The 25,936-nt window shown below is 45.1% G+C and overlaps 1 protein-coding gene across 1 annotated transcript in view; it reads right to left on the bottom strand.

Moving 5' to 3' along the window:
- ABTB2 (ankyrin repeat and BTB (POZ) domain containing 2) overlaps positions 1-25,936 on the bottom strand; it is a 143,241-nt gene that overhangs the window by 32,046 nt on the left and 85,259 nt on the right. Inside the window, exons 2-3 of the mRNA XM_014948849.1 lie at positions 21,908-22,054; positions 19,087-19,297 (exon numbers count right to left, since the gene is read on the bottom strand). Of these exons, the coding sequence (XP_014804335.1) occupies positions 19,087-19,297; positions 21,908-22,054 (358 nt within the window). The remainder of the gene's footprint in view (positions 1-19,086; positions 19,298-21,907; positions 22,055-25,936) is intronic.

Genomic DNA, 25,936 nt, shown 5'->3' on the forward strand with positions numbered 1-25,936 from the left:
TTCTTCCTTTCATCTGCCAACACTTTAAACACGTGAGCTTTAGCATCACAAAACACCTGTGAATATCAGAATGCTTATGATCAGAGCAGGGTAGGCCACGATAACTCTCCCATATTTGATTTACTGAAAGGATACAGAGGCTACGTGCAGAGAAGAACCCCAGATCTTTAGAGATCGTTGTGTGTTTTCGCAAGGGGCTGAAAAAAAGGAAGGCTTTCAGTGCAGTGAGCTAAAGTTTGGGTTTAATGCTGGAACCCAACTCTATGGTTCGGTCCCATTTTACCCTAAAATGACACAGCTCAGTGTCACTAACACAAAGTGAGCTAAGAACAGCTAGAAAAAGCCATAGCTCCGTCTCAGCTGTTCTCTTTGGGTGTTTTTTTTTTTAAGGAATAAGCTTAAAAGTCACATTGCACACAGAGAAGGGAGGAACGTGACTAGAAGAGATAGTGAGAGTGGCCACCAGATTGCCAAGGAAGCCACACAGGCTTCTTCACAGCTTTTCAAGGCTCCTCATTAGGGGTTCTAGGAGCCCCACGTGCAAGGAGCAGAACTACATAGAGGAAAACCAGTAGGAATAAGACTAATCCTCAACAAAATGGTGAATAACCATGGAAGAGAGTGGGTAGGAGAAGATGCAGTGTTTAAACCTTACACCAAGATGGAAAAACCCCAAGGATGGCAACAGAGTCAAAAAGAAAACAGAGTGAAGTTGTCTTATTTGGAGAAGGGCAAGGACTCTGAGGCAAGACAGAGTATCCAAAACCTAAACCATGACATGTCAACGTGGAAAACAGTGGCATATTTACAGTCTGGATTCTCAAACACTAAACCCCTCTTCAAGCTGCAGGGAAAAAAGTATAAATCTCTGAGCATATAATTATACGTGAATAAAATAACAACAGAAATGATGATACAGGAAAAACATAAAATCTTTGCTCTAAAACACAACCAGCTTAAGTCAGGAGCCATTCCTTTCAGATTCAAAAGATTTTACTAAATTTGCAAAAGCTTCCCACGTTTACAGAGAAAAGATAGGAATTACCATGCTGGATCTGATTCACGGATCATCTCAATAAATGCCACGTCTTTCAAAGCAGAAAGTCCCAGATCTTCACAGAAAAGGAAGAAGAAATTTAACCACAGCCAACTGGCCCCAAAAGAATGTTTTCTTCTGAATTCCCCTGAAACAGTGACTTCTTCCCATCTGAGAAGAGAACAGTTCTCAAATTTTAGTGGATCGTTATCAAGTTACTAAGGTCTTGGCTTGGATGTGCCATGATATGAACTTCCACAGTTTAGCAAGTTATCCTTCAGACACTAATGAAATGAAAAACATGTGGATAATATTATATTTATTGGGATTCTTTCTCCACTGACTCTGCCTTCACGGTTTCCTCTGCTTAGAGAATATAAAATAGAACAAGAATAGTTTAAATCTAGAACTGGCAGCTCTGATCTTTCTTAGCAATCCCAGTGACCACAGACAAAAATACCACTTTTTCCACCCTTTTCTGCAAACCACACTTAGAAATAAGGTGCAGCATCAGACAGGTTTTAATTCATGTTCACTGCAAATCAAAGTAAAAAACCATGAAGTAATCATTAGGAACTTGCTATGTATCTTAAAAAAGATCCTCAAGTCTGTGGTTTATTTATTATAATCACATTTTACGAACTTTGCTTTAACATCAGGGAAAAGATTCCATTTTCAGGCTGAAAACAAGTACTTGTGCTGCTCTGGAATGTGCCATGTGTCTCATTAGAAAAACACATTTGCAACATCTGTAAGCTGTGGCAGAAGGAACTCTTGGTTTCTAGACAGACAGAAAATAATTAAAACCAATTTAAATTGCATATAGTTGATGATAAGAGTCAGATAGATATACACGATAGTCTTAACTACAACAATATGGTCCCAGTTCTGTGGTCAAGGATGTGAGTGACTTCCATCTGCCTCCCCCAGGCGCTGAGAGCATCCACCTCAACAGAGGGAACGCCGAGGAAGGGAAACCACTGAGATCGTGCTCCTCAACCTCCAAAAACTCTCCAGAAGCTGAAAACTACTGCAGACAATCTGGGAGATAAGCTGTTCTCGCGTGACTCTGGGTCTAACCTCCTGACCTCAATTAATACACAGCTGGATGTTTAAATCACTTGCGAGATCAGATGGAACCATGAGGACTGACTTTGCCATTACATCTGCTGAACCAGACATAGAAAACTTCTCTTGCCAGTGACCTGCGTCTGTCAGCTTGTACCACCAGATTTGCAGAGGTCAATCCTACAGATCTCCCCTGAAGGACCTGGGTCTCAAATCCAGTCTCTGCCCAGCCAAGAGCATCCTCACATCACCGCTGAGACTCGGGCTCTGCCCACTGTGTCCAGTTCTGGACCCCCCACAACAAGACAGATATTGAGGTGCTGAAGTATGTCCAGAGAAGGGCAATGAAGCTGATGAGGGGTCTGGAGAGCAAGTCTTATGAGGAGAGGCTGAGGGAGCTGGGGGTGTTCAGCCTGGAGAAAAGGAGGCTGAGGGGAGACCTTCTTGCTCTCTCCAACTCCCTGAAAGGAGGGTGTAGCCAGGGAGGGTCGGTCTCTTCTCCCAAGGAACAAGTGGTAAGATGAGATGAAATGGCCTCAGGTTGCACCAGGAAGGTCCCTTCCAACCCTAACCACTCTGTGATTCTATGACTTCGGAGCAGGACACGAATACAAACTGCACACACGAAAGACAGGAGCCCGTAACCGCAGGCTGTGTGACAGGCAGAGATGGAGATGGGCAGGGAGCCAGGATGGGCTCTCTGCTCTTCTTGGATTGGCCTTGATCCTGTGGGCAGAAACTCCAAGAGGTGACCTCCTATGGTTCATTCCAGCAAACTTCAGCAAACATTTCTATCTGCAGGCAGATTTATCCGGGGTCACTGTGGTTCTTCACTATCCAGTGCCGAGACTCCTCCTGCATAATTTTTTTTTTTGCCCATTATCCTTAATTCCCCAAACACCATGGTTCTTCACTATCCAGTGCCGAGACTCCTCCTCCATCATTTTTTTTGCCCATTATCCTTAATTCCCCAAGCATAATTTTTTTTTTTGCCCATTATCCTTAATTCCCCAAAGGCCTAGTAGGATTGAGATAACAGGCCTTTTAGTTACGACTTCAACCTGATTTGCCAATGTGCATATGTTAAAAACATATGCCGATTCTTGAGCCAAAACCAATCTGCCAGATTCAATCACACAACTAATTTTCAGGGCCCGGCTGTAAAATCCCTCCGGCAGAGCGTTGCCACGCTGCCCAAAACTGCCTGAAGCTCCTGAGCTACAACCGTGTGAGCAAAGAGCCAGAAAGACAAATATTTTTGTGCAGTTCTGGAATACAGAAAACTGTTTAATTAATCATAACTGCAAAAAGTTTGTTCAGCTAAACAAGGACAGTACCTTACAGCACAAGCCAAAACCTAATTAATATCTCAAAAGAGAAATTTTCAAACACAAACCAATGGTTTCTAGAGGCTAAACGTTTCAACGTCAAAAGATGATTGTTTCATTTTCAGGACTCAGAAAAATTTGATGAAACTTCTATTTTCCTAATGGCTTGACTGATGTCACACTTCTGTGCCATGTCACGTTGCCGTGAGCGTGGCCTCCTTGGAACGTCGGCCTCACCTGATGTTGACGTCAATGTTTTCTTAATGAAAATCAAAGTCATCTTTTGGCTTTTCATATTCCTGGAACCTGAGAAGTTCCAGAAACTAATTTAGCATGAAGGCATGAGGAACACACCAATACGTGCGGAGGAAAAGAACTGATTTTGGAGCTCTCGTAGGTACAATCATGTAATGTGTGCACTCAAGTCAGGTGCCCACTCCACCCCCTAGTGCAATTACAATTACACAATCTGGGTTCTGGCTGATGTATTACAACCACAGAAGGTCTCACAAAACAGCCAACGTTTAAGAGTCTGTTTTCTTGAGTAAAAGGCAATCGATCCCACAGGTCGTAGCATTTATGAACGAAAAGGCAGGAGACTTCTCTCTCAGTCAGCGTCAGGTAAGACGCGTAAGAGCTGTCATTAATGAAAGATGAGCAGGAGGAGCCACATCACAGCTGGATGAAATAGATGCCAGCGTGGCATTTTTTTAATGACTCTTTTGCAAGAGAACATCACCCTGTCCTAATGGCGAGCTGCTCGATGAACATATTTCACCTACATCTTCAAGGAGCTTCTGCTTTGTTCCTCAGTTCTTGTCTTAAAATATTAAAGGGTTGCTGTGCAGAAATGAAGAGAGAGCTCTGTTTCATCCAAAGATATTTGGTACCAGTGGTGAATGAACGTGTTTCTGTTTTTCACTGGAAAGCATAATCAGTCATATATTTGCATTTTGCCTTAGATAATTAAATAAATATTGCCGTGTAAGTGTATAGATATGAGAAATATAAACAGATGTGTCCTAAATTTAGATAAAACAAACACTGCGATAAAGTCATTCCTTCTGTGGAAGAAGGACTGGAAATTTCTACTAGAAATCCCCTCAACGCTTCCACTTTGTGTTTAATATTGTGAAATCTCCCAAACTCGTTTTGTGCTTCTATCAATGATTTTTATGGTCACAGAATCACGTGGGGTTGGAAGGGACCTCTGGAGATCATCTAGTCCAACCCCCTGCCAGAGCAGGGTCACCCAGAGCAGGTCCCACAGGAATGTGTCCAGGTGGGGTTTTGAATGTCTCCAGAGAAGGAGACTCCACCACCTCTCTGGACAAACTGTTCCAGAGCTCCGGCTCCCTCAAAGTAAAGAAGTTCCTCCTCATGTTTAGATGGCACTTCTTATGTTCAAGTTTGTGCCCATTGCCCCTTGTCCTGTCCCTGGGCACCACTGAAAAAAGCCCGGCCCCATCCTCTTGACATCCACCCTTGAAGTATTTATAAACATTGATGAGATACTCCCTCAGCCTTCTCTTCTCCAGAATAAAAAGACCCAAGTCCCTCAGCCTTTCCTCATCAGAGAGATGTTCTAATCCCCTCATCAGAGAAATGTTCTAATCCCCTCATCATCTTCACAGTTGTTTGCTGTACCCTCTCCAGCAGTTCCCTGTCCTTCTTGAACCAGGGAGCCTAGAACTGGACACGGTGCTCCAGATGGGGCCTGGTCTCAGTCTTTCAAACACTGTCAGCCCATAAAACTCACTTAACTGCTTCCCGGCTTCTCCAGAAGAACACTGTTGTCCATATCAGCACTGTAGAAGCTGGCAGGTTATGCCAATCATTCCTCAAAACACATGTACTTCTACATCAGAAGTAGGGAGAATCGTCACGAAACTACAACCTTGCAAACAAGAGATGTCAAGGCGCTCATCTTCAAATCTCAACGTGGTGGTTGCCACCACCACGAGCACGAAGAGGAGGCCAGCAGCACACACAGCGGAACAAGCAACGCTTCCCTACAAAGCAACTTGTCAAAAGTTTTCTATCTCACTGCCCTGAACCACAGGAGTTGCAGATTTTATGCTGAGTTTGCAAATGAGTAAGACACCAGCGACGTTTGTTTATACCCAGGACATCTGCAGCGCAGGCGAGGAGGCAGATGAAAACCCCAGCTGTCGCACAAGCCTCCGTATCAAGGTTATCTCCTGCCCCATCTCTCTCTCTCTCTAAAAAGGCACGCTTAAATAGACTTACATTAATAGATGAGATAAACATTCTACTGGGGGGTAAGAGAACGGAGTCTTTCTACACACAGCTAAAACCTGTTCTTGCAGCTGGTTCAACCTGCTTCCCTTTGACCATCGCCGAGGGTGCAGCACGGTGTTACCGCAGGAACACGGAGGAACATCAGGCTCCAGCTGCCCACCTGGCTGATGACCACCATGACAAAATGATAATTTTTGTTTCTAATACCACACTATAAGGATATTTTTTTTCTCTTAAAAAATTCTGCTGCCAGAAAGCAGATCCAAAATGGAGGAACATCAGGCTCCAGCTGCCCACGCAGCTGATGACCACCACGACAAAATGATAATTTTTGTTTCTAATACCACACTATAAGGATATTTTTTTTCTCTTAAAAAATTCTGCTGCCAGAAAGCAGATCCAAAACCACAGGAGCATCGATGAAGGACGTCAAACATGACAAAGTTAAACACGCACCAATTCTAACACCAAGCACAACGCGCACAATTACTTTTTTCAGCTCGTTGAGAAAAAACAGCATTAAAAAAAATCTTAATCTGCTCTACTCTTCATTACCTGTTGCTTGAATAAACCTTTCCATCAACAGCCAGAGCTCTGCACTCCAAACACAAAAGAATAATTCATTAAAATGAATATGGGAAACATGGGAACCAGGTATCTCTCTTCCCCGAGTTTCTACCTCAAGGAAAAGCGACAATTCTAAATTCTTTGAGAAATAAACTAGTTTTTATTTGCCTTTCTTCATGGCAGGTACCTCTGAGCCCTGACTATGTGAATAATCTACACGCAGAGTCAGGTTAAGTTAGTTTGGCCACTTCTCCTTAATCTTATTGAGTGTCTCAGCACCGAGAGTTTAGCAGACGAAAAGAGGTTCCAAAGTGAGTTAATTAAACTCTGGTAACTCATATAAGGAAGAATGGGATGCCCAGCTGGAAAGTCATTTAAGGAACATATGTTTCTGTGATGTTCTAATGCATCAACTCTTCAGAGAGATCTTTCCTGGAGAACTTGGCAGCCCCAGCAGGGAAGGGAGTGCTGATGACCTGGCACAGCGCAGCGCTGCAGAGGCACCTCGTAATCACACAGTCTGGAGGCTGGAAGCAATATAATTACACCAAGATACGTTCTGAGCAGGTTATATTAGACCTGTTGTAATTTCATGTTAATGTGTTTATATTCCTCTCAACCAGCTTAATTACCCTGCGTCATGGACAACTCATCCTTTCCTTCTGAAGCACCTGTCTCAGAAGGACCTCATGTTTCTCTGGAAGGATCTTCTGCCTTTCTGAAGGAAGACAAAGAGGTAAGGAATGGCTAAGAGAATTCCTTACAGGAGCAGAGAGTTTTCCAGCAAGCCCAGGAATAAAAACTTAGAGCTTCTGTCTCCCCCCCTCTCTTTTCTAGCCATTATGATACACTTCCTAATCCATGGAAGGAAGAACTTCAGGTACAGACTCTTCAGTGGCACTGGAGTTCCCAGTAGTTTGACTCCAGCCTGAAACTACCCCTTTTCAGCAGCATCACCCCAGATTTACACTGATAAGCTCTAAGACCAAAACACTGCTCGCTCTTTTCCCTCTCTAAGCAAACACATTAGACCAGCACGTGTTGGGTCATCACAAGGGTGTTCAGCCCCAGAAGAACGCAGGAACCAGAGCTCAATCAGCTCAGACATGTACCTCATTTGAATGGGACTTGTCTTGCAGAGCAGACACGCTCTTGGAAACAGTCAGTTCAGCATTTGCTGCAAAAACACGTGATGAAAAAAGTTCAGTTTAGGTCCCCAAGTGACCACCAGGTCATGGCACTACTTGCACTCGTAGGTGGAGGAGGAGGAAGCGCAAAGTGCCAGGGTCTCCTTCAAAAAGGAAACAAAGCAGAGACCAATCCAGGATCACCCCAAGGAAAGCTTAGTTTCTAATCTCCACAAGGTCAAAGAGAAAGAATGATTGTTGCTATTACCATAAATTATACCCAGAAACATTTACTCTTCTAGCTCTCTGTTACAAAGATGTCAAGAACAATAAGAGCGAACCCCCAGCAGCCGTCCAGCCCTGGCTGCTGCACAGCAAGAGCTTGGAATTGCATCTTTATTTAGGGTGGCCTTTGTTAAAGCCCCAGCAAACTCCTTCCTCAGGAAACAGGCAAGTTCTGCGAGTGAAGGTCCGCAATTTAGTCCAATAGGAAATAATATTAACTCCAATTGGAAGCAGCAATTACTGAAAAAGAATAAACTTTGTTGGCTCGTTACCATCATCATTCTTTGCAATACACTCAGAAGCTTTCACCCACAGAGTTACTGCTTTTTACTTATATCAGTCACACGAGCACTACGTTGGTATCATGAGACTGTCTTTAAGGACCTCTGCCGAGGAAAAATGGAGACAGGCTGATATTAAATGACAACAAAGCAGCCAGAGTCAGGTAGAGAAATTTAGGCTCTCAGTCCTCTACTGACTGTCCAAAACGTGGCAAAGACCAGGAGATCTTGTCTTATCCCTTTCTCTGTTTCTATAATGCCTTTTTAGTAACAGATGCCGTAACAGCTTTGTTTTAAGTTTCCCTGCTTTATTTTTCCTTCAATTTTTGTTGCTAGCAAACAGCAAACAATAAACAATACACAGCACAGGGTGCCTACAGGCACACACCACCGCTGTTTGTTCCAGGCACCGGAGCTGCCAAGCTCTCCTTTTCTTGCACCTTCTTTTTTATCTGAACAGATGGAAACTCGAGAGCAGAAGCCAAGAACTTCACGTGGACATCTTTACAGTAGTTACAGTAATTACTGTAGCTGTAGTTACAGTAATTGCAGGGTGGTAGCACACATACATACACCATGGCTGCCATCTCTTCATCGCTAAACAAGAGAGCCAAAGATCATCTATCTCATTTTCAAACATTTTTAAAAATAAGGGACATTCGCCAGAAATGGCTCAGGTGGAAGACTCTCTTTCTGGGGATTTCCAGCGAGCTCTGGGGTCTACTGTAAAATGCTTGGGAAAGCAGAAAATAGTGTTTTTATAATGGATGTTTTGTAACTGCTAGGATGAAGACTGTCAAATGCCTTCTTACTTCTCTCTAGGTAGGATGAGCTGCTGCCTGCTGGCTCCCTCAACAGCCAGTTCTAGGACACAAGGTGTTGATACCTATCAATGATTGGGACATTACTGGGCTGACACGTGTGAAACAACTTTAAGGGACAAACACTGTAATTAGAAGCACAGAAGAACTGAGGTTGGAGGACACCTATAAATAGGCTACTTAAAGGGTGGGTGTCAGGAGGATGGGGCCAGTCTTTTTCCAGTGGTGCCCAGGGACAGGACAAGAGGAAATGGGCACAAACTTGAACATAAGAAGTGCCCTCTAAACATGAGGAGGAACTTCTTTCCTTTGAGGGTGACAGAGCCCTGGAACAGGCTGCCCAGAGAGGTGGTGGAGTCTCCTTCTCTGGAGACATCAAAACCCACCTGGCTATGTTTTTGTGCAACCTGCTCTGTGTTGGACCAGATGATCTCCAGAGGTCCCTTCCAACCCCATATCATTCTGTGATTCTGTGATGCTCCTGGAGATGGCTTCATCCAGAGCAGCTGGCCCAGGACCAGGCAAAATTATTAGTTTTTCAGGTGACCTGTCCCCCTGCATGCTTCTGTCTGTGACATCAGACACTTCTCAGACCACTGTCTATGGAAACCAGTGTATAAGCAGCAGGAAGGTTTCAAGAAAGCCTAAAAACTTGACTTTTTGGCCCATAGCTTCACATACAGCCATTAGCATTAAATTTTTCTTACACTGTGTATGCTCTTTTTTACCTGTAATGCTTTCCCCTCCTGCCAAGGCTGGCACAGGAAGGCGGTCTCTCTGCTCTCCATGAACTCTGCTCCGTGTTGCTCCATCCCTCCTTGCAATTTTGCAGAGAATTTAAATAATCTCTGTTTGTACCGCACCCCTGCTCCCCTACAGAAAGATCAGAAGATACAGGCTGCTTTGGAACCGCCCCAACAACTACAAATTGCTGACAACCAGTAACGTGGGAGAAAGGCCAGTCCGTCCCAGGTGCGAGATACAGGGAGTTAAAAAATAATTGAGCAGTGTTTGTTGATACAAACAGCATAAAAGATGGTGGGGGGGGGATCTAATTCAGAGCAGTCTGCACTGCCAGTTTCAGCAGTTACACTCGGATGAATTCGATCCTCAGGGTTTGCAATTAATTCCCTTCACCACTGCCAAGCTCGCCCCTCACATTCCAATTTCACAATCTTTGAACTATAAAGAAATGAACAATTAAAAAAAATAATAATACAAGGCTCAAAAATACCTTAGTAGACGATGCCAGGCAAAGGCAGGATTATTTCCAGGAATCCAAACAGAACTACTGTCTGTCACCTTTAATGTGACTTGGTTTTCATTCACTTCCCATACCCAAAGCTGTGGGGCTCAGAGCGTGCAGGCACACACAGACGTGGAGTAATAAATAAACATTTCATCCCAGATTTCTTGAGTCTAGCAGTGAGGATACCAGGAGCACTATGTGGAAGGAGCCCCACTAGCAGGGACCTGACTCTGTTCTTAAGCAGTTCTGGGTTTTTTTTGGCTAGATGCTACTGCTGTCATAAGTGATGAGATGTCACCATGAAGAGCAGGAAGGCAAAGGTTGCTCACCATAAGTGTGATAAAGCTACTGACTCCTCCTGTTCAATAATAGACATTCTCAACTCTCAAAACTGCAGAAGATAATCAATATGTCGCAACTATTTAGTACGGGCTCAAATACATAATCCTGCCCAAGGTCAGCAACACCACTGCCAATTAATTTTAATCAACAGGTATAAGTTGATTGGAGTTTATTGGCCTCTGAAACAGGGCCATTCGCTCCATCTTCCCTGTGAATGAGTATCTCAAAATCACAATTAAGTCTGACATTACCCAAAGTCTGAAACAGGCAAAAATACACAGTAACAGCCTCTTCTCCTTAGTGTTGGTGAAGGAAGTAGATCTCATCTGTTTATAGCCTTCTTATTCTTCTAATAAATCTACCAAACTAATCTTTCATCTACAGCAAATAGCTTTTTCTTCTTTAAAACAGAGGGGCACATTTGTATGTCCACTCTGAACAAGCAATGCCATAATGGCACAGGTCAATGTAAGCTTCCTTCTGTTTCCCTGTATTTAATCAGTATATTTATATCAAAATAGCTTTAGGAAAAAAAAAAAACAACAAATCAATGGGGCTATTGCATGGGGCTGGGACTGTAATATATTCACTGATACATCTTCCTATAATCACCCCCCTGGCTTCAGGGATACTCTCCATGGATTTAAGTACTGTTAAACATGAATGTACAACTACAGCATTATTCTTTCTCAAGTAAATGAATTAGGGTCTACTTTTATTATTCCTATATACCTAATTCTTGACTGGTGAGGCAGCTGTAGACAGAATAGAAAGATATTAAGATCTCTCAGATGAGATCCCAGAACTTATTTTACTGCACATCTTTTCAAAGACACAGCTCACTGAACTAAGTGTATCAAGTTCTGTTCCTGATGCAGCGTGGTAACAATGGGATGTGGCTGTAAAACTAAAGAATTCAGACATAAATATATTAAATTTGAATTAGGAAAGGCCAGGCCACAGATGAATCTAAAAGACAGACAATGATGTAGCTATCACACTTAATAAAATTCCATAAACCTGCAGTTAAAAAGAGTAGAGAGGAAAAAAGCCTCATGACAGAGCAGTGAGAGTCTGGAAATATCCATCTGGAGAAAAGATTTGTTCTGAAGAGCCTTAACCAGCTCTGAAAGCAGCGATACTTCTCAGTGATGCTGAGGATGCAGCTCAAGCAAACACAGGTCTCAACAGAAGGCTCTGCAGGTTAGTCCTGGTTTTCCTTCCTCTTCTGCTGGTTGGATGCCCATGAACACAGAGACAGACTTTCTGGAGACAATTCACACTAATAACCACAATGTTAGTACTCTCTCTAATACAAATTGATATCTTTGCATAAATTTGATCCACCTGACCAAATCATTCCCATCTCAAGCAATTTCAGAATGAAGATTTAGTTGTGCTTGTGTTTTTGAAGACGGGAAGGAAGCAGCTAACCGTGAGGGAAAGAGCTGGAGGCTCCAATTATTTCTAACGATGCACCCTAGAGATCATCAAGTCAAAAAGCACCAAGTAAGATCAAAGTAATGTTTTTTTTCCAAACGTGAAATTTAGAAAATCTGATGAGGAGGCTCATCTTCATCAGGTGGTCACTGGGGATTTAGAAATAGCCATAGCACGGGGGTCTCTGCATCACTGCTAGACACTTGATAGGGAAACTACAGGAGAAGACTCCTGGAAGGAGCGCTGTAGGGAAGAGGATGCACACGCTGCTCGGAGATGATTCTTCTCTCAGAAGAAGTCACTGGCACGTCCCTGAGGTATCTGAGGACAGACTGAATTTTACAAAGTATATAAGATAAAAGAAGGTCGCGAGGCCACCGCTCTACTCAGTCTGGTCTGAGCAAGAGCATTTAAGTCTAAGAGTCAAGATGCAAACTTGATCACAATTGAATCAAGGGATGCTTGGACAGGATTTTGACGCTGTAGCAGGAACTATTGATTTAGACCCACCTGTGGTTTCCATGCTAGTCAGAGTAAATTTGGATTATATGCCACAAGAGAAAAAAATTAATAACCGAGTGCTCTAGCTAATGAAGATTTGAATCAATAGCTCAAATATTGGAAGAATGTAGCATTTGAGCAAACAGCACTCAAAAATAGCATGAAAGGGCTACAACCTTTTCTTCTGGCAGCACGAGGTGCATTTCTCATCCTTTCCCAATAAATAACGTTTCAGAGCAGGCTTTGCTGGAAACATTCCACAGAGAGAAACCCCAAGTAGACAGCTCAGCTCCTTCCTGCTGCCCAGCTAACGTGGCACAGGAGGGTAGGGACCACACCATTTCTCTTCCTTGACCCTACTGAAAAATACAGTTTGCACACTTATCCATGGGCCCTGGGTCACGGGAGGTGACAGATTTAATAGGAGAACTGTTAGAAGAAGAAAAAGTCTTAGGTCCCTTTTGAACCCTGTAGATAAAAGCCACCATCCAGCTGAAAGCAGAAGGAGCTGCAGCCTTTCCAAAGCATTTCATGCATCAAGGGGGAGACTGAGTGAGCCCAGGTTTACAATCACAGCACAAAACAGACTCCTCTGGAGAAGGAGCAAATCTGGGAGAAGCCTTCTACACACCTGCACGTGGAAAACGGAATGAAGCTCTCTCTTTCCTTATGAGGTGGCCCACTGCATGATTGCAGTCAGCTTCTTGCAGTGTCCACAGCTTCTCCAGCTGAAGAGCTGCGAATTTCCAACAAAGTGGCAAGCCCCAAATTTTCCTGTTGGCAGCCAACAAATCCGACATCAGCTCTGGAATTTCACGAGCCTTTTTACTGGATTTTCCCCAGCAGAGTCAGATGGGTACAGTCTGTGTGCTTCTGCTGATGTAAATTGTTTTATACTCATCGACATTTGGAATAAAATACTGCAGCAGAAACTCAGACAATGTGTAAAACTTGGCACGTCTGCAACATGGAGAGCTCAGAAAGGTCTGACACGGCTGGATCTGTGGGCTCTGATGGACAAGCCTGGAATTACTTTTAGAATGTTCTAGAGGCCAACAAGATCAACAATAGGCAAACGTAATTTATAGAGGGTTTTTTTAATAGGGTAGCTGGTAAAGGAGGAAAATCAGCCTACCAAAGACACACAGACACTCAGCCACACAAGGAAGCAGGATCCAACTTTTTTGGCTATTCTTAGGTATTAGATCATGTTAACTTTCCTACAGCAAACACTGTACACACGTGATAACCAAAGCAATAGGATGAGGGCAGTCAGTGGTGTCTTTTCCCAGCTTTGAGGCCAGACCACTCTCTTGGCCAAGGGTAGACTAGTCCATGCAGTGTAAAATGAGACTATAATATTGACCTTGATTTGTGCTCTCTGGGGAGCAGACAAATACTCCCTAAGTATCTCAGAGAGAGTATTCTCGCCTTGACACACCATTAAAAATAAGACAAATGCTTTATGTTCCACTTGGAAAAAAGCGAAGAAGGGAGAAAGAATCTTTGTTTACCTTTGGATGGCCCTTCTCAAGTCACTGTATCCCAAACAATCCCAGCAAACACTCTCTGTTACTCCGGGACATGATCTCACACCACGGAGCGTTCCCCAGCTCAGCCAGCCTGACATAAGCGAGGGGAAAAAACCCAGAGCAGAACCAGAGCAGTGAGAGAGGGAGTTCCACGCGTCTGCTCACGCTTCATGGGCTAAAACCACGCTGTCTGCCCTCTGACACAACATGGGCTGTGATCTCCGAGAAGCTCTGAAAATCTTATTGCCCAGCAGAGACAGCCACACCTCGAGTATTGTGTCCAGTTTTGGGCACCTCAATCCAAGAGAGATCTGGAGGTGCTGGAGCGAGTGCAGAGGAGGGCAACGAAACTAGTGAAGGGCCTGGAAGACAAATCATATGAAGAGCGGCTGAAGGAGCTGGGGCTGTTCAGTATGAGGAAGAGGAGGCTGAGGGGAGACCTCATCACTCTCTACAACTCCTTGAAAGGACACTGTAGAGAGGTTGGTGCTGGTCTCTTCTCACAGGGAATTAGTGACAGAACGAGAGGGAACGGCTTCAAGCTCCAACAGGGGAGGTTTAGATTGAACATTAGGAAGGAATTTTTCACAGAGAGAGTGGTCGGGCATTGGAACAGGCTGCCCAGGGAGGGGGTGGAGTCACCATCCCTGGCTGTGTTTAAGGGCCGTTTAGATGCAGTGCTGAGGGACATGGTGTAGGGGAGGACTTTGTAGAGTAGGGGAGATGGTTGGACTCGATGATCCCAAGGGTCTCTTCCAACCTCAATGATTCTATGATTCTTGCCACACCGAAGCCAGACGCGCTCTCTGATGCTGCAGCTGAGCTCTCAGCCTCCGGGGCAGGAGGTGTATCGGTGCGGAGGGAAGCAGCTTGTTCTCACCTCAGGGGCTAATTTAGTTGCCAAAGTATTGCACAAGTGGCACTCTGTATTTGCAAAACGCTTCCTCAGGTGGCCTACTTGACACCAAACAGCAGATGGTTTACTGGCCGTGCAGCAAATATGGTCTTTTTAAGGTTCCAAGTGGGTCATACAGAAGCAGCTGCATTTGCCTGTGGGGTACAGGAGTCCCCCTCTACTTGGCACTGGTGAGGTCCCACCTCAAGTGCTGTGTCCAGTTTTGGGCCCCTCACCACAAAAAAGACATTGAGGGGCTGGAGCAGGTCCAGAGAAGGGCAATGAAGCTGGTGAGGCCGTGCAGCAAATACGGTCATTTTAGGGTTCCAAGTGGGTCATACAGAAGCAGCTGCATTTGCCCATGGGGTACAGGAGTCCCCCTCTGCTTGGCACTGGTGAGGTCCCACCTCAAGTGCTGTGGGGTACAGGAGTCCCCCTCTACTTGGCACTGGTGAGGTCCCACCTCAAGTGCTGTGTCCAGTTTTGGGCCCCTCACCACAAAAAAGACATTGAGGGGCTGGAGCAGGTCCAGAGAAGGGCAATGAAGCTGGTGAGGGGTCTGGAGCACAAGTCTTATGAGGAGAGGCTGAGGGAGATGGGGATGTTCATCCTGGAGAAAAGGAGGCTGAGGGGAGACCTTCTCACTCTCTCCAACTCCCTGAAAGGAGGGTGTAGCCGGGGGGGTCGGTCTCTTCTCCCAAGGAACAGGCAAGGCGACAGGAGGAAATGGCCTCAAGTTGTGCCAGGGGAGGGTCAGATTGGAGATTAGGAAAAATTTTTACACTGAGAGGGTTATTAAGCCTTGGAATGGGCTGCCCAGGGAAGTGGTTGAGGCACCATCCCTGGAGGTATTTAAAAGATGGGTTGGCATGGAGCTTAGTGACATGGTTTTGTGAGGGTTTTTTATCCAAGTTAGGTTAATGGTTGGACTAGATGATCTTAAAGGTCCCTTCCAACCCAGACAATTCTGTGATTCTATGTTTCAGATGTTTTACTCACACTGCCTGGGTGCTTTCTCTCTAATTCTGCCTCCTCTCCTTCTGCTTCAGCGCCTTTACCTGGAGTTAAGTATCAGAACCAGATATAACCAACCCACAAACTTTCCAGAGTTTCAATCTATTGAATCATTCACATTCCATCACCCACATTCACAAATCATTCATTTTGGAGGCCAGAACAGAAAGGTCCTCTATCTGCCTCTCTAAAGAGGCCTCTCTAGAGCCCAAACCTGGGCTGCACAGCTTTGCCAGGTCACACTAGGTGAATCAGTGCCCCCATCAATCATGCCATGAGTCTGGCATCATACACGCTCGACCATCTCTCCTTTTAAGCAAGGAAAGAGTAAACTATCTCCTCTGAAAAAATGCTCCCAGCAATATTTATCCCCCTGGTTATGCTTAATAATATGTGCACAGGCGAATGCAGTAAGACACACACAAATACATCTTAGAACAAATGAAAGGTAAGGTTGGAGGTTCATTTCTGGTATACCGGGCACTATTAATTTTATTTCCAGGTTTCATAGCCAATTGTTTAAACTGATAGTCTTCCAGTTCTGTTTTTTTCCCCCCTAATGTCAGTTTTTACTCCATTTTAATATATCCTCTTTAATTTCCTTTACAGCTAAGTACTGGTCAGAAAGAAATGGCAGAAATTTCCCTTACACCAGCTGTTACAGGATCTAGTGCGGATTTTAAAACAGAATAGAGTTGCAGCCTGCATTCCAAAAACCCTCCAGTGAACCATGTGAAGAGCATTGTTTGGGAGCAATTGGAGAGATAACTGCCCTCCTGATCTAACTCATTTATTATCCCCAGTGTACAAAACAAGTAGCTGCGGTAACATCATTACACTGAAGAGTACTGAAAAGAGCACAACACAAAATAGCTTCATCTACATTTCTGATACAAGCTGTTTAGCAGCTTCAGCTGTACGAGGGTGGGAACTAGTGGTACAACTTTACAGAACCTGGCCCCATAAAAACTCGGTTTTTTTTGCACAGTGTGCAAACATGAAATGCAAAATAAACCATCTTGCACTGGGTAGGGAATTTGATTAAGATTAGTGAGCCCAGAGCTCCAAGTTGTGCAGCCGTGCCTCTTCCTATTCCTGTTTTATTCAACTTAATTCCTCTTGGTTCTCCACACGTGTTCATCAGTTCTCTCTCTCTGATGCTACAGTTCTGCTCACAGATTGTTCTGTTCGAAGGGATTTTGGGGGAGCATCGGACAAACAGAAAGACAACCTTTTTTACTGAGACCCCAAAGGGGTCTGTTCAGTACAAACTACAGTAAAGTGCAGAAAGATGGTTCAGGAACCAAGAGAAAATGCAAACAAATGGTGAGTGGAGGGAGCTACACAGACCAGCCACATGCAGAATACTGTAGCAGAACAGGCAGCCTAGGAGTGACAACTTCATCTTTTTCTCCTCATTTGAAGTTTCCCTTAATCTAAAGTAACTTACCAGCACTCAGATTATAGAGGCTGCCTTCTGTCCAGTATATTTTTCTGCACCCTGACCTGAAAATTCAGAGCTTTAGAAGGAGACAGTTCAATCTATCAAGAGGTCCTCTCACTCCTGACCAGCCAAGCTCTGGCCATGAAGCCATCAGCCACAGCTCCCATGGTGGTGAAGGCAGCTACAAGAAGCCTTTAGGGTTGCTGAAATCAGCCAGGAAAGGTTGACCTGCAGCATCAGAAATGTGCAGGCTGAAGACAGTGTGGTCTTCAGAGAACAATCAGGAAATGTCTCAAAAAAAAAAAACCCCCAAAACAGGCTACCAAGCATGGAGCAGAGGAAAAAACACCATAATCCCCACACTTGCAGAAGAAGAAAGGAAGAAGAGGGACAGGTCTAACTTTTGTATTTTTTAGAATGAATTTTAAGAATTGATTCTTTGTATGCTACCATGATTTCATACCAACTTTAGAAGCTGGGGCTCAGTGCAGTAAAGCCCAAGGTGGGACAAGCATGGAGCAGAGGAAAAAACACCATAATCCCCACACTTGCAGAAGAAGAAAGGAAGAAGAGGGACAGGTCTAACTTTTGTAGCTTTTTTTTAGAATGAATTTTAAGAATTGATTCTTTGTATGCTACCATGATTTCATACCAACTTTAGAAGCTGGGGCTCAGTGCAGTAAAGCCCAAGGTGGGAAGAAGAAACCACACTATTTACAGAGATGTTCTCCTTTCCCTGCTCACCTGTCCAACAAGCACCTTGCTTTTTTTTTTTGGTTTGTCAATGTGGCCTCCACCCCAGGCTTCCACACCTCACTACACTACAAAGCTTCCCAACAACGGGCTGCTTTTGGGAAGGGCCAGGATAGAGAGAGAGAATCTCTCATTCCTTCTCTAGCTGCAGGTTTCTCCAGGATAACAAGACCTGACTCTCCTGCTGGTCTGATGTCCAGCAGGCTAAACGATGTCCAAGGAGCAAGTGATTACAAATACTAGAAAGCATTAATCAGAAACCACAATTTCCCATTTATTCTGAAATAATTACACAATTGGCTATGCATTTCAAACTGGGGAAACCTCACAAGCTCCGAGAGGCCTGGGTGTCCCTGCAGGATGCAAGTGGAAGGTGGGCAGCTATCGGTCTCCCTTTGAGCTGAGGAGCTGCCTGACCCGTCAAGGAACTCAACTTGTGGCCAGAGCTCCGAGGGCTCCTCAGCTCTGCGCTGCCACCAGCCTGTCAGGCAGACGGCCAAGGAGCTGGGCAGGAAGGAAACCAGGGAGGTTTCTAACAGAAAAAACATCCCGCTGGAAAATTTCTGACCCGCTCTAATAATGGGCCTACTTTCAGAGTCAGTTATGATGCTGGCAGAAGGTAGGGAGACCCACTGCATTTTCTGTTTAGTTATTGGCTTCCTGTATAAGTTTCTTTCTATACCAGACACACAGCATCAACTGAAGTAATCCTTTAGAAGGATGTTCATAAATCCCTTCGAACCTCTCCACATTGCTTTTCCCAAGAACGATGACAATTGTTAATTGGCACCATTCAGAAGGTAACATTTTCTTTGGTAAGGTCTTTACTGCTTTAGGCAACCACATGTACTTTTGGCAGCGTCTCTAGACAAGCCTTGTTGGCAGCACAGAGTATATGCCTCGCTCGGAAAGATTGCATGAAAAAACAGCTCACTTTCCAGTTCCAATTCCAAGGCTTCGTAAACTTGGCAGGGCTGACAACGTAACCTGGCGTGACTGCAGGAATAACTGATGCCTGATAGGTAGCATCCCACATGCACACGCGGTGACTCTACAGAAGGAGACCTTCTCAGCCCAACTCCCTGCCTACTAACAGTTGGCCAACTCCCTGCCTACTAAGACTTGGCCAACCCCTACGTACCGTTCGTTGTTCAGGGTCATTCTCGGAGGGTCGAGGTTGGGGTTCTCCATGGACTCCATCTGAGGACAGCGTAGGAAGTAGTAGAGGGTGTGGAGAGCATCGGGGGACCAGGAGATGGGCTGCTGCTGCCGGGGTTGCCGGATGGGGCTCATCCCTGGGCGGATGGTGTTCAGGCACTGCATGTGGTGCATCGCTCGGGACACCAAATCACCTGCACAAAGAGGAAGAATGGAAAAGCACCCCTTTATTATTCATCCACAGCCCTCTTGAGTACACCTTGGGAACTAAATAAAATGTCTCGCAGCTCAGAGAAGTGTCTTTTGTGTGCACGTATTTCTTTTTCCTCTGCAAAGGCATAAGGTCTCCTCAAGCTGCCACTTTGCAGGTTGCTGCATGGGAAATTTAACTTTCTTCCCAACGACAAGTTTTAGTTAGAAAATAGAGAACAAAACTTCTCTCAGTCACCATATATTCAGAACCACAGCTTTAGAGTGATTTTTCTACCTCGTTTTAGTGCTGGTTTTCTCTTTTTCCAATCACATGTATCAGTTTCTTTCCTGCCTACAAAAACTACTGATATCTTTGTAAAATGTCCACGGCCCAAGCTGAGAGCACAGATTTTACAAGGCAAGGCCAGTAACACCAGTACAAATACTTTATAGCATCACTATTTTATGTTGAGAGATTGTTCCCATTTCTTTCAACTGGGTTATGACTTTCTACCCTCCCACCCAGGCACTTGTGACAAACTAATGAGAAATTTCAACAGAGAAATCCCTTCTCTTCGGGGTCTGCTTCTCTCATTCTCTCTAGCTGCAGGTTTCTCCAGGATAACAAGACCTGACTCTCCTATTAAAAAGCCAATCTTTATCACGCCAACTGTCACAACTTGCCAGAAATTTGCCCCTGAGCCTTGTAAGAAGCTCAATCCGGGAGCTTTCTGGGCTGCTCAGTCCTCTTGGTCTTTGAACTGGAGCCAACCTGCCTCTGTGTGAGGGCACTGGGGGACTTGAGGGGGCCTGGAAGAAGGTGACCAGCATTACACAGTTCCTACTCGGAAAGGATTTTAAGACTGCAGAGTTTTAAAAAGTTGACAGCGCAATGACCCCAGGACAGCAGTGCTTCAGGCACATAAAGCTGGTCTTTGTGTAATAAGCTTGGCTTTGGGCACACCCTGTTTACTCTTCTTTTATTGTGGCGCTACAAACTCTCAAGAGCTTGGCCATAAAGATTTCAGACCCTACTTCTTTGAGTAGTGGGACTGAACGATTACTACAGATTACTATACATAGCTGGAATCTATTTTTTCCTTGGGAGAATCCCCTGTTGCTTTATGTTTTACAGTCCCCTAAAACTCTCAGAGGAAATGCTACTCTATTGTGTCCCACAGTTACAATACTGGGAAAGGATGGAACTGAAACAGTCGCCCCATCACAAAGCTGGTGGTTCCTGAGAAAGCGACCTGAACTTTGCTGTGCCACATATCAATTAGCCACACCTCCCTCTGAAATTCTTAGGAAGTTATTATTTGTTCATTTATATCTAACAGCAATACACTGAATTTGCTAAATAACCTGCAGCTAAACCAAGGGGAGAGAATCCCCCACAAAGCTACTCTATGTCTGAATATAATAATATTATTAGTGGTTCAGATTGATAGAGGATTAAAAATATCTCAGTCTGCAATGTGAAGCTGTGCCACTCCTTTGGTGTACATTCAATTTAAAGATCCACTTCAGAAAAACCTTCTAACATCTCTGCCTTCCCACTTCAGTAGCTCTCGACCCTCCAGGATCCCAACGTTTTACGAGAGCATCATGAATCCTCCAGCGTTGGTACTAACACAGAAATCTGTGCAGTTATAGCAGAAATGCATCTGGAATTCAAATTTTCAGCTCAGAATAACGTTCCTTCTCCTTTGCACACTCACTCTCTTTATTTTTCTGGCAACGTGCAGCAACATTTTTTTTTTTTTAATTTAAAAAAAAAAAAAAAAGTAGGCAACTGTATCAGGAGATCTATTCACTAGATGTAATGACCAAGTTGGCCAAAGCAGGGATGGGGGAAGAGAGAGAGGAAGCTGTATTCAATCTTGGGCCCATGCTACAAATGTTCTCTTGTGTTCCAGGATAAATAGAGGTGTGTTAAAGGAATTTGAAAACCTCAAATTAAGGCAGGTTGCAAAATAAATGGTGAAACCCACAAACTCCTCGCTGGCCCTGATATTCATTAGCATTCAGATGGTGGAGACTAAGAAAGCGATGCCAGCAGAAATGTTGCAAGGGAAAAGTAGACCGGGAAAACACAAATCATTTTTGTTTACTTTAAAGGGGCTTTTGAGTAGTCTAGGAATGGAACATTTCATTTGGTTAGCAGTAAAAAAGAAGGGTTTGAACACGTTTTTGTTACCAAAGTGCTCTCAGATATTTTTTTTTTCGCTGCTTTTTGTTTTTTAAGTAACCAAAAAAGCTTTTCCTTGACTATCCTGCACCCTGGACATTTCCACCGCACAAACCCTAACAAAGAGAACCCTCTTTGCCATCTGAGGGAGGTGCTGTGTTCCACAAGAGCATGAGAAAACCTCCAGAGGCATCTAAGCAAAAGCATCCACCTTCTGTTGGCACGAACACCACTTACCAAAAGGCAAGAAAAGCCACATCTTATACATCTCCGAGGGGAATTAAATATAAAGTAGCCTAATGAAATTTCATAAACAGCACCACGAGACAATTAAATCTTACGCAACTGTCAACAACGGCAACGGGCCTGGCTCTCCTGCTTCCCTGAGAGAACCCCACGGTTGCTTATACCCAAAACTTACTCAGTTCAGAGATGCTCCCAACACAAGTTGCCAACAGAGATTGCTCTAAAGTTCGGAGTTCCAGCTGGGCATAAGCATCAGCCCGTCCATCGCTGCTCACGGAGCCGTCGTTGTAGGGGCTGAAGTAGGCAGGCAGGGACAGGACACCTGGGGAGGAGAGCAAGGAACACCTGAAGTCAGAGAAGCCAAAAAGCAAATCTCTACTGATAGGAGAAACAGAGAATTTGAACACATCTGCACCCTTCTTGGGGCACTTGAGGTCTTTTGAACAGTTCAAATAAAGTCAAACAGTGCCGTAAATACCATCGGAATGGCTGAAACGGTGAAACCAGGCTGCAGAGGGTGAGGCTGGATGCTTCCACGGCCTTGAAAAACTAGAAACAAATTGCAGTTGAGATAAAACTACATGAAAAGCTTTAGCGAAGTCTCTAATGTTGTTTATACAACAAGGCGGCTGTGCACAGGCAGCTCGGTGGGGAACAGCTGTATGCAGATCGCTGCCTGGAAAGGCCTGATTTTTCGGAGGTGTGGAAGATCAACCTCAAAGCCTCCATCTAAGGTAAACGGGAGCTGCAAACCTCTGCAACTCTGAAAACAAAACCAGGGGGGGCCGTGCCAGGGCTTTGAACCCGCACGCACAGACGGTGGTTTCTACATGCATGAACCTCTGGATACGCCAAACGACGCCCACACGTTTGAAGGTTGGCGATATTTTCATGGCCATAAATCACCCCTCTGCGAGACAGAGAGATTAGCAAAGATAATTACATCGCACACACGCTTCAACCACACACACACACACACACTCTCCTTCCATCCATTTTCTCTTCTTGCACACGGGGGCATTAATACGCAGCGACTGAGCAGAATGAACAGATTTGCAAGCAGTTAATTGGGACCCCATCCAATTTTTTGCATATCCTAGAATCATCGAACGGATTTGCAAGCAGTTTGGGGAAGTTGTTAATTGGGACCCCATCCAATTTTTTGCATATCCTAGAATCCTAGAATCATAGAATTTCCCAGGCCAGAAGGGACCTCCATGGGTCATCTAGTCCGACCTCCCCGCAGTCAGCAGGGACACCCCCAACTAGACCAGGTTACCCAGGGCCTTGTTGAGCCTCACCTTGAATATCTCCAGGGATGGGGCCTCAACCACCTCCCTGGTCAACCTGTTCCAGTGCTCCACCACCCTCCCAGTGAAGAACCCTCTCCTCATCTCCAGTCTAAAGCTGTTCCCCTCCAGCTTGAAGCCATTGCCCCTCGTCCTGTCACTGCAGGCCTTTCTAAACAGGTTCTCCCCAGCCTTCCTGTAGGCTCCCTTCAGGTACTGGAAGGCTGCTATTAGGTCTCCCCGGAGCCTCCTCTTCTCCAGGCTGAACAACCCCAGCTTCCTCAGCCTGTCCTCGGAGCAGAGGTGCTCCATCCCCCTGATCATTTTAGTGGACCTCCTCTGGACCCTCTCCATCAGGTCCATGTCCTTCTTATATTGAGGGCTCCAGACCTGCACACAATACTCCAGGTGAGGTCTCACCAGAGCAAAGTGGCAGAATCACCTCTCTGGACCTGCTGGACCTGATAACTCATTGCCATTGCTGGCAAATTAGAGATCATTTGGGTGAATTGGCTGGGAATGGCAGCAAAGACCAAGGATGCTATAAAAAACTTGACATACTGTCTCACATTAAGATGCAGGTGGTCTCTAAAAGGGGAGCATTAACACCCCCCACCCCCTCCCACCATCCTTTGCACCCCTTATCTTTGGTCGAGCGTGGCAGATCTGCGGCCGCAATGCAAGTCAGCGCAACACAGAGAGCCAAAAAAATATCACCTCCCCTGGATTCTCCCAGAAATCCATTAGTTGAATAGAATCATAAAATGGTTTTGGTTGGAAGGGATCTTTAAGATCATTGAGTCCAACCACCAATGTAACACTGCCCAAACCACCACTGTCCCTCAGCAACACATCTACCCATCTTCTAAATAATTCCTAGGGATGGTGACTCTACCACCTCCCTGGGCAGCCTCTTCCAGGGCTCTGCCACCCTCAAAGGAAAGAAGTTCCTCCTCATGTTTAGCTGGAGCTTCCTATGTTCAAGTTTGTGCCCACCTCCTCTTGTCCTGTCACTGGGCACCACTGGAAAAGGACCGTCCCCATCCTACTGACACCCACCCTTTAAATATTTATAGGTGTTGATCAGATCCCCCCTCAGCCTTCTCTTCTCCAGACTAAAAAGACCCAAGTCCCTCAGCCTTTCCTCATCAGAGAGATGTTCCAGTCCCCTCATCATCTTCATAGCCCTCTGCTGTACCTTCTCCAGCAGTTTCCTGTCCTTCTTGAACCGGGGATCCCAGTTGTGTTCAGTTGCTCCCATATTTTTAATTACGGGTCTATCCCACAATCCGAGTATGCCCCAGCCCAAATTTTCTGTGATTTCAGACAAGGACACTCACAGCCATGACTGCCTGTGCTTTTACCCTGCTGCATCCTGTATTTTTGATTTTCCAGCTTTGATCCATGCACAGCCAGACCAGTATCTTCCAGCTTAGACCCACGTTTCCTTCCCAGCCTCACCTTCTGACCCCGGTTCAGCCTCAGCTGTGGAGACATTTTACACCCATTGCAGTGACCTCCTGTCACGTAGGTGCTGTGGCTTCTTGGCAAACAAACCCCTGCCAGCTGAACGGCTGAAGAGCTTTGTTGCTTTTGTCTTGAGGTTTTCTTTTGAAATTTTACGCCGAATTGATCTCTCCCAACCCTTTTTCACATCCGCTTCGCATCCTGCTTGGTGGTAACGCCAAGGGCTGCATCAAAAACTTCCTGGATATTTTGGAGGATAAGGGAACGATTTATCCCCGTTGCACTTCTTCACTGTACATCGCTGTTAGCTCAGGGGGAAAACTCTGCCAATGCCCTCTGTAACCTGAATAATTAGGAAGTCGAGGCTTTAAGAGCTAACAGAAGCAGTGCATGCAAACGAGAAGAGCTCGCTTTAAATACACTCCGGCCTCCCATACAGAGCCGGAGCCACTTCCTTTGCCATGTTAAAGCTATGAAAGGATGTTTCAAGACATATGGATTGAATTTATGGCAGAGGGAGAATGAAAATAGACTGATTTGTCAAAAGTTTCAAATAGAGGCACATAATTCTACAGAGGCGAAAACAGAAACTGGCAGTTACAGTCCTAAGCCAGGCAGAGCCGGGGGGGAAATAAAGCCAGGGGGGTGGCATTTCCTCTGCCAGCCAGTTTCAGTTGGTTCTGTTTTCTAACAAGGAATTAAAAATAAAGATTTGTAGCAGGATTTAAGTTGGCTCACAAATGAGACAACGTTTTCTCAGTTTTTTTCAGTTAGCAGTTTGCCAGGTGCTGTGGGTAAGAGGAAACGGGGATGATTTATTTACTTTTGGAAAAATTACTCATACCAGATATCTGCGGACAAGATTTATGTTCTCATCTGCCTCGGCAGAGCTGAGGAATATCCCCTGTGTAGGAGAGAGAAATAAGGAAGTTTCCCAGACTCTGGCCAGGTGCCAGAGCCCGATGATGCCACTGGGGAGTTTCCCTGGGGTGGCATTTCCCTGGGATGACTCAGGCCCTCGTTACACACAGGTAGGATTTCCCAAAGGCTCCCCACCTCTGGCAGGTCCCACTTAGGTAGGAGCAAGGCCTGGGAATGAGAAAACATCCCTTTTGACACTTTTTTTGAGACAGATGGACAGCAGTGACCGAATGGGCAGCAAAGCAGAACGTACCCCACCATTACTATGCCCTGGGATTTCTTCTTCCACACAGTTGCAGTAGCTGTGCAGAGATGGAAACCCATCATCTTTTGCTCTTCAGATCAGAGATTCAGGCACAGGGACATCTGCAGCCAAGCTCTGCCCACTGATATTATAATTAGGAACAGGACTTAATACCAATTAAAAGCACGTTGTTTAAATACAGAGACAACTGCATCGAGCTGACTACTCGTGCCCCAACTGGTGGTACCTGCTCTCCTCCCACCCCAGTGGAGAAGTCTGCAGC

The sequence above is a fragment of the Calidris pugnax genome, unplaced genomic scaffold, assembly GCF_001431845.1.
Source record: "Calidris pugnax isolate Ruff unplaced genomic scaffold, ASM143184v1 scaffold107, whole genome shotgun sequence".
In the NCBI taxonomy this organism is placed as follows: Eukaryota; Metazoa; Chordata; class Aves; order Charadriiformes; family Scolopacidae; genus Calidris; species Calidris pugnax.